This window comes from Prosopis cineraria, unplaced genomic scaffold (assembly GCF_029017545.1).
Source record: "Prosopis cineraria cultivar Desert tree isolate PC_DT_omini unplaced genomic scaffold, ASM2901754v1 PC2, whole genome shotgun sequence".
Taxonomy (NCBI): domain Eukaryota; kingdom Viridiplantae; phylum Streptophyta; class Magnoliopsida; order Fabales; family Fabaceae; genus Prosopis; species Prosopis cineraria.
Window position 1 is genome coordinate 9436151 of NW_026555333.1, and position 9804 is coordinate 9445954.

General features: G+C 35.5%; 1 protein-coding gene and 1 pseudogene across 2 annotated transcripts; one reads left to right on the forward strand and one right to left on the reverse strand.

The window, feature by feature from the left end:
* The first annotated feature begins 6 nt into the window (after positions 1–6).
* LOC129304211 (dnaJ homolog subfamily C member 7 homolog) lies at positions 7–3644 on the forward strand. 2 transcript variants are annotated; one of them, XM_054943903.1, is made up of 7 exons: positions 7–295; positions 663–704; positions 907–1035; positions 1322–1557; positions 2582–2618; positions 3157–3214; positions 3304–3644. In XM_054943903.1, exons 1-7 carry the CDS (start codon positions 152–154, stop codon positions 3378–3380), a joined length of 723 nt encoding a protein of 240 aa, XP_054799878.1. In that variant the 5' UTR covers positions 7–151; the 3' UTR covers positions 3381–3644. The 2 variants fall into 2 exon arrangements, with proteins under 2 accessions (XP_054799878.1, XP_054799879.1); XM_054943904.1 differs by lacking the exon at positions 663–704.
* A 3169-nt stretch (positions 3645–6813) lies between these two features.
* On the reverse strand, positions 6814–9566 carry LOC129304210 (squalene monooxygenase SE1-like; annotated as a pseudogene).
* Positions 9567–9804: the final 238 nt, after the last annotated feature.

Sequence of the window (9804 nt, forward strand, 5' to 3'; positions counted from 1 at the left end):
TAGTAAGAAGTCTGCAATCTGTAACTGGTTGAAGGATCATGAGAATCAAAACCACATAAATAATTGTAATTGCAACGTAAAGCGTGGCTTGTGTTTTGGATTTGTGAAATTCAAGGAAGCAATAGCATAGAGTTAGGTCAGGAAAGGGATAATGAAGGATGACGCAGATGATCGAAAACAGGATAATCCATGGCCCTCATCAAATGCGTCCTTTCAGGGGAAGCCCGAGCAAGATATGAAGCTTTGGGGAGTTTTCCTCTTTGGCTTGATAGGTGCCACTGCCACAACCTTCGCCGTGAGTTATTCGCTTTACCTTTCTTGAATTGATTCCAAAGAGATCAATAAAACCAAGCCATATTAGCAGCGATGTCCCTAGGTGGTTTGGAATTGGTAGATATTTTTCTCTTGGTTAAATCGGCCTTTTTAATGTGCTTGGGATCGTAATTTGTAGGCTAAATTTGTCTACACTGCGCATAGAAAACTGAAACTTTTATACTTTTCATAAGAATTATTCGAAACAAGTGCACCTCTTTAGCCTCCGATTGGCTCAGAATACTCGCACTTCATTATATGTTAACATTGCTTACTGCGGGTAATGGCATGTTCTTTTGCGGAGCTTTTAAATTTGATGCTGTTATTTAATGCTTGACGCAATTCGGCAGGTTAGTCAGCTGCGGAGGACTGTTGATTGGTTCTATGCCCAGGTAGAGATAGTATATGCCAGCAGCATGTTTGTCCAATTGGACTTGATTAGCACATAGATATTAACTTCTTGCCATTGTCTATCTTAGTGAATCGTAATTAGTAGCTAATGAAGAGCTCAATCTCACTAAGCTTTTTTATATTTGGGCTGGCCATGCATGATTCGTCATTGAAACTGATCATGCATCCCATTGAACTTTGTAGATGTCCAGATCTCAATCACCATGGAAAGGAGGGACAGGCAATTCCTTTCGGTCGGCTTTTCAGGAAGAAGCATGGAAAAGGTACAATAAGCGGCTCCAAGAAGAGTATGAGGAGGAAATGGCAAGAGTGGTGAGTTTTGTCTCTCTAGTTGTATGCGTTCAATTAGTTTATGAACTTTGCATTGCATTTTTTGAGTTTGAAATAAAAAATCTGCCGTGATTTTTTGAAAGGGTGGACCAAGCTCTTTCTTCTAAGGGATGAATTTGACTGCAAAATGTATTGTTTGACTCTAGTGTGCTGCTAAAAAATGCAGCGTTTGGCTTGTAAAAAATAAATAAATAGATAAAAATTGGTTGGTTGGTTATCCTTGGTATTTGGGCTTAAACCTTTGTAATTCTCCTTCTGCTCTTTGTAGGAACGTATAAGGCGCATGCAAAGTGTGTTTAACAGGGAAAGGAATAAGTACAAAAGAAGCTATGAGAACTGGGGTGATTGTGGTCAAGATGCACATCACCAACATTTCCAGAGAGATGATTGGTATTGGAAGACCGGCTCATCCTATAGAGATTGGAGGACGAATTATCGAGAAGCTCCAAGGGAAACTGGAAGTTATTCATTGTCACATCACTACTCAGTTTTGGGTCTTGACAGGTACTTTTTTTAATATAATTTGGATCCTAATTGCCTGTAGTGTGAATTTCTATTGCCTTATATTGCAGCAATGATATTAGACTTAATAGGTGCTTCCTCTTCTTTGAAAGTAGAATTCTGCTAGTAGACCACATTTTTGTGCTTTAGTTTTGCCTTGTTGGAAATGCTCCAGTTGAGGCAGCATAAAACATTAAGTGTAATGTCTAAACTCAGTTTTTATTTTAGAATTGATGCTTCTTTTTATTGATTTTTTTTTCAATGGAAAGCGAAATTTATTCATGACATCTTTTTAATGACTTTGATTTAATTATGTTGGTATTTTGATCAAGACGTTTTGCCTTCTCTCACTCCTTAATTTTTCAATCTTAAAGTACTTGAAGTCTGCTGGCATAAGGACAGATTAAACTTCTAATTATGGTATTTACCCTTAAAGTTTAGAACATAATTGGCTAATAATTGAAATTATATGCTCCAACAACACGCTTGTTTGGGGTAAAATATTGTTAATATTGTATCGTGGCAATGACAGTAGTTAAAAACCCTGTCTGTTCTTCAATCTTCACCCTCTAAAGACTAGCTATGAACATGCTTGGCCTGTGATTCAACAGGATAGACCATATCACTGTAGAACTGTTTAGTTATATAACTTTAGAAAGTAAAATCCACATCTTGGAAAACAAATGGAAGTTGTGGAGTTAAAGGACTTTGTCCAATAACCACAAATCCATGTAGTCATGGAACACTTCTCTAATGATTCTGGAGCAAATAAATATCGAATCTCATTAAAAGCAGTTTTTGTCCAAAAAGGTTGCAGTTTTTTACAATTAAAAAAGACAAAAACCAGAACGTGATGCGGATGGGTTGATTGTGGTGATAAGACTGTTAAATCATGTGCTGAGATTCCATCCTGAGCTGGAATTATATAAACACTTGAAGAACTATGCATTTGGATAAGAATTTAATGTGTTTGCATCATTAGTATTAGTATTATTATTAATTCTTGCCACATTTTGCTGGACAACAGGTTTAGAACAACACCGTATACTGATGCAGAGATCAAGGTAATCTTTCTTCTATTGCATGTGACGGGGAGTGTTACTTCACCAATAACATTTTGCATTGCATTCTCGTAGATGAAGAGGATGTTTCATTGTGATACTCTATTATGCAATTTTCCTTTCAGCCTCTGAAATGCATGTAGAGCCAGCACTCAAGCTTTATTAAATATTAATATTAGCAACGTTCTTGAGCTATTAGTTTCGATATCATTGCCTTGGAGGTGAGGGAAATAATGTAAACAAGATATTTACCTAGCGTTTGGGCTCTCGAGGCAAATCAAATTATAAGACAGCCAACGTATTACCATTTAGCAACTATTTTGAGTAGCTGCCCCGGAGATAGTCTATTATGTATAGTTTTGTTCAAACATGGTATTTTATGGCGTGAACCCTGATTTGATATTTGATGACAGCTCTCCACCTTCAGATTTTTGTTGTTATTTGTTCACCCTGATAAATGCTTTTTTTGCTCGTTGTGGTAATGGCGTGGCTGTATTACGTGAGTCAGTGTCATCAGTAGAGTATGCTTTTGTCTTTGCAGACAGCATTTAGAACCAAGGCAAAGGAGCATCATCCTGATCAGAACCAGGATAATAGAGGTAAATCTTGATCGGCCATTTCTTAATAATATCTGGTGACCTCATTTCATTTCTTTATTACTTATATTTGGAGACCTGTCAATTTACAGAGGCTGCAGAGGCAAAATTCAAAGAGGTGGTGAATTCTTACGAAACCATAAAAAAAGAAAGAGCGAGCCTGAGCTGAAGCTGTAACTGCCCAACCTTTCCTCAGCTCCTGCCTCAGAATTTTCAATTTTGGAACCTACTCGAACAAGCATTCCGGGTGTATATAAAAATTCATATTTCTGTATCGTTGACGAGCTTAATAATGATTCCCTGCATTCGGGATTGTATGACAATGACACATAGAATGTTCTCATATTAGGTTGCTATCTAGAGATGAGTTAAATTATGCTTGTAAGGATAGAGAAATGCAGAGTTATCAATGCAACCCCGACATTCAAGGCCACTCTAAATCATTTGCACGGCATAGCTTAGGACCTCTTTTCTAACTAGTAATGCATTATTTTTTATATATATCTGAATTCATGGATGTACAATGTTTTCCGGTGAGGCGTTTCGTTCTGAATTAGAAGGGCTTATTTAACATTTACATACCCGCAAATAGAAATACAAGTAGTAATGAGTCTGACAATTCTTTGCGGGTACAAACAACATGAGTGGTGATTTAGAAGACTTGTCTCCATTGTCTCTCACTCAAATACCTTTCGTAAAAGTTTAAATGCTGAATGCGATGCCATGCCATCTCACGCTACCGGAGCTTCACTAGATACTGAAAAGAGCAGCCAAGTTTGGCGATAGAGAAAATTATACCTAAACACTCAAATTTTATGCTGATCTTATGAAATAATTATTTTCGAAGATTTAAGTTAATATATAATTTTATTAGACTTTTTTATCAAAATTTAAAAAAAAAGTTAAGGTATAATTTTGCCATTAAAATGTTTTTAGAGGAATAATATTGCCTTTAAACTAATTAAATCAAAGCAATGTTGCTTTCGTTATTTAAATATCTGTTACTATAGCTGATAGAATTTACTTTTTATGAGTTAAAGTATAATTTTGCTCTTAAACTATTTTCAGAGAAGCAATGTTGCTCTCGTTGTTTCAAAACTATAAAATTAGATAAAAAATGAAATTATAATAATATCAAATGTATATATAAAATAAATGTAAGAAAAAAAATATAGCATATTAATAAAATGAGATAACAATATCGTAAATTAAAAATATTATAAATTATAAATTTATAACTTGTCAAATATAGGTGAATCTTGATTAAATTAAATATAAGTAGATTCAAAAGTATTTGCATTTGCACATATAACTATGGACATCTTTATAAAAAAATTATCTCAAATTATATTTTATACACGTGAATTGTTTAAAAATAAAGTTGGCTTTTAGTAGGATTTAATTTTTTAATTTTTTATTTTAAAAAAATTGAGCTTTTTTTACTATTGTGTTGAAAACTGTCCAACTTTTTAAAAATCGCTCTGGTTTTCATTCAATTTCTGTTTTTGATTTAATTGTGACTTAACTTTTATCCAATCCGGCTCAATCATGAAAATAATTTTTTGGTCTAAATCGAGCCTTTAATGACTCCAGTTGACGGTCCTACTATCTACTTTGATTTAATTTTTAAATCATTGCTAACGAGAGATAATAAAAAGTGAGTCCTACTAGCTACAATTAACAGACGTTTATGCTTTTTAACATTGCTCATCTAAAAATAATTTAAGAGCAACATTGAATAGTGGATCCTACCAGCTGCAATAACGGACTTTTAAATGACAGGAACAACATTGTTTCAATTTAATTAATTTAAGGGCAACATTGCTACGATGAGTAGTTTAGAGGATAACATTGCTCTTCTAAAAGTGGCTTGGAGACAAAATTCACTTTAATCCTTCAAAAAACTATCATCATATTTTTATCAAATTTTAAAAAATTGTCATCAGATTTAAAGGGAGATTGAGTTTGTACAATTTTCTTAAAAATTTAAAAACATGTATGATAATCAATCTCATAAATTTCATAGTAATCTGATCTTTGAACATGATTAACAATTTTAAAGCTTTACGATTTGGGTCTTTAGATATAATTTTCCCTCAATACCAACTGGCAAGGCAACCGCAATCTTACGCAAGTTAATGTCGCGAATCTGTCGACCTTGCCGAGTCTTGATTAATTTTATGATCATGCTTCGGTGCAATAAAAATAATTTTGTGAGGGACAATTTGCCCGTCTAGTTTTGAGCATGATACAGTGGAATAGATAATAACACGTGGTTATTAAAAAACGGGGGAATGGAGTCAATTTATATAAAAATTATATTGTAATTTAATTGTTATGCTTTTAATATTTATTTCTGATAAAAATATACAGAATTTAAAATAACAAATCATATTTACAACATATTTTTTAAAAATATTATTTAAAAATTTTAAATAACTGTAAATAACACTGTATGACTTGGAGGTTTGAGCACCAAATATGGAAAAATGATTTTGGTAGAAGTGTAAATGAAAATGAGAGTGAAAGTAAAAACAAAAGTAAAATAAGATTTAAAAATATGTTTGATATGTAAATAAAAATAAGATAAAAATTTTATTTAATATTATTTTTTAATTTTAAAAAAATTAAAATATCCTTAAAATTTAGAAAACAACCAAGCATCAGCAACCTACTACTTTCACCTGACAACCTCCATTCTAGGAAATAATTGATCCACAGCTAAACTATAGTTTTTAGAAAAATAATCAATCCAAAACTCAATCAATCCCAAAAACAATTGCACGACTCCAGAGAAGAAATCAAAAACCAAATACCAGAAAGCCTCAAATCAAAGAATTGAAGCAGATCGAGAAAGAAGATGGATGAAGGAATGGTGACGTGAACGAGGAGAAGGAGATTTCAACCCCAGAAAGACAAAAGAGTCATAGCTCTCGGCCTCAGGACTCGCCCATCCGAACCCACGTCATCTAGCAGGAGCATGATATACACCAACGATCCCCTCCCCTAACGATGAGGTGAAAAACCGTGTTGTTCATAGAGGGAATCTCCATTTCCCGACGAGACAGGGCCGTTAGCATCAGAGAATTTGACAAATTGAGCCGAGACAGACGAGTTATAGAGCAAGCTTTGTTTGCGCGAGGCTGAGGCAAGGTAACAGAGGGGAAGCGCGAGAGGCGAGTGAACTAGATCGGAATGGAGCAGAAAGAAGGTGTGGAGCTCGGAGTTGAGGGAGAAGCAATCACACACCATCGCATTTGGGTCGAAGGGTCGAAGTAAGGGGGAGAAGCTTGAAGGGCAAAGATGGCACATGAAGAAGGAAGTGAGGGAGAAACCCAGTTCCATGGGTATACGGAAGGAACTGAGTTCCATCATTTTTTTTTTTTTTTAAGTGGCTTCCTAGACGCCGTAAAGCACCCGGTGGTTCATTCATAAAAAATGACAAGTCGTGAGCAAATAATCACCATAAAGATACTGTGAAATGGAGGGATGGACAAAATCCAGGAGTTAAATTTGTCGGAAAGGAGCGATGAGATGCGCATCAAATAGTGAAAAGTTGCATCTTGAGAGGATCTTGGCATGCAGATAAATTTCGCCTGTGTTCACTCCTGTTTAGACGGAGGTGTTCTGTAATAAGCTGGGACCATCGTAGGGAAGAACATCTGGCGAACTCCTTCCGCCTTGATTATGGGGAACATTATTCCTGAAGCACTCTGCAAGACTAAAAAAAATCAAATCCACAAAAAGCAATCGCTTTTCATTCATTCATTCAATTGAAATGATGTTCATAGGCTTACGAATATCAATCGTGCTCCGATCCAAACCCGATTGGACGAGGGAAATGGAATCAACAAACGGCCAACACCGAATATTGCAACAGCAAAGAAATGGAGAACCAAGCTCAAGGGACGGGGATTTTATCCAGAAAGTAACCAAAATTGGTCCTTCCGAGAATACACCTCCAAGACTTAAATAATCAAAGCATGCTTGGCGCATTTCACTCTTCGACTCATCAGGAGGTGCACTAAACTCCTTGAATACGGCTCCCGCCAGTGGATTTATAGTGGATGCCAAATGCTGCCATTTTAAATCATGAGGATACTTTAATCGCCTTTGCGACTTGTACTAGAATGCTTACAAAAGAGAAGGGGGTGAAATTTACCTACCACAAGGTATAAAAAGACTCGAGATATTTGCGAAGTGTGGATGCATCGTATAGGTCATGCAAAGACTTGAGAAGATTCCGAAGCAGAACTACATCAAACAATGCCACGGTCATTCCTCCCCCAGTTAGAGGATGGCGCACGTTGAATACATCTCCTATCAGAAGGGCTCCAGGAGTAGGACAAGGGCCTGCAGGCCGGCATGCTTCTGTTTGGCATTGTCCTCACATTGCCTTTCTCCACCGCAGCTATAAAGGCATCACGAAGCTTAAAGGGTATCTGCAAAAGTTTGCCACCCGATAAACGATATGCCGATGTCTGAATTTGAAGAAAAATTCTATTTTCATAACGGCATAAAGGAAACTGCATTGGCAAGGTCAAAAAACAAACTGAAAAACTACTAACATACTTCCTCTAGTCTTATTTATAAATTATTTTTATCAATCTCATCAATATCAATATAATAAAAATACAAAAAATAAAATTTAATAAAATTACAAACATAACTTTTAAAAAGTAAATAAAGTATATAATATTATTTTTTTTTATTTTTCTATCATTTTTTAAGGATAGTTTAGATATTTTATTTGAAACAAAATATACTATCAATTCAATGACTTATAAAGTGAATCACTTCATCCTTTTAGAAGGTGAGCAATAAAATGAACCAAAAATAGTATACCTAAAGAGCAACTATTGACATTGTTTTCAGATAGTTAGTCATTACACTGTTTGAAATTGAAGGAACCTTCTGACTAGGTACGTCAATCAAGTAGTAAATCTCTGTTGTACTTATAAGATAAAACAAAATTGGCAAAGGATTTGCTAGGATAACATGGCCATGGTTTGCATATGGAAGTTCACAGTTTTCCAAAATCAAACCAACAAAATAGGAGGGAACGCCTATCTAGATAAAAAGTACGATATAAACTTTAGTGATTTTATAATTATTAAAATAAAATTATTAAACATGGTAGCTGTCAAAAGAATACTGAAAGAAAGATAGCAACGGCTTAACTTAAAATTTAGATGTCATCGGAGAAAGATGTTGAACAATGTAGCTAGGTAAACTTGATCATGCATTTGAGCTGAAAGAGCATTCTAACCTTGGGATTACAAGGAGAACGGCGCAAGGTTGAAAAACATCCATCACAGACAATGGTAAGAGGAGCACAAGCTGAAAATTCTTAGCCATCTCTAGTCTTGTAATGCAAACCATTAATTGTCACATTCTCTTCAAGTAGGAAGTAACTGTTCCTTCCGCCAAATTGTACACTATGGATCAGAAGAAATATCACATATATTAATAACAAAAGTGAAACCTATTGGTTCAAAAGAACAAAATGATATTAGAAGATTTCAAATATCATATCAAAAATTGTATTGTAAGGCCCTACAGGCTGTTTGTATATATATACACTATAAGACATCAAAGAAATCAGTTTGAAACAAGTATATTTTTGAATCAAACTACCATGTCTGCCCAAATCGACATATACTTGGAGTTGGCTACAGCAAACAAGAATTGAAGTCATATATTGGTATTATCAGCAAGAAACTAAAATACATACTTGGGAAGGGAGGCAGCCTTCTCCCACATCCTCTGAATAAAACGCCCATTGTGAAAGCTTCTTCCAGAAACATCTGAGTGAAACTTCTCCAATGGATAAGGGAGTCGAGTATTTTTTTTTTTTTTCCATCCTTGTAAAGAGGATAATCAAACACTTGCTGAGCATTGATCAATTTCCTGCACACAACCTGAGCAAAGCACAAGGCATGATCAATTTGGTAAGGGAGCTTCTCTCTAACTAAGAAATGGCGCCGTTTTTCTTGTGTTTATTTCTAATACTTAGAATCAAGCACAATGGTGAATTCAAATTAATATTTTTTTACAAAATTAAGTGCTTGATACCTACAAGCCCTAGCTATATTGGTAAATAAATAAATACATTGCCAAGGGTGTGCGCCAGAGCAGAGCCAGCAACACCAGCTCCGACGATAATGACGTCAACCCAACTGCTGCTGTTAATGGCTCTGCATTCTCTGACAGTGGTGGTTACGCTATTCGTGCATTGAGGTGAGGCTGCAGAGGAAGCATTACGGCTTTTCCTGGCAAAAACCACATTGTAGAGAGCAACTAAGGCAAGTAAACCAAAGCAAAAGATCCAACGAAGAGTGTAGTGATCTGCCATGTTGGAATGCGGATCCGAGACACCTCCTGGAGACGATGAAGGAGGAGAACAGGAATGGCGGGACGTAAACCTTGGCTCTTGACAATAGCTTGGCAGGGCGATATAACTCAAATTTTTGTAGCTCGTTGTCATTAATTTTATTTATTATCTTGATTTAAAATCTATTTCTCTCCCCCTATATCTATCAAGATGGGTTGGGATGATGTGATGCCACACGGAGCTTTACACTCAGAAGATT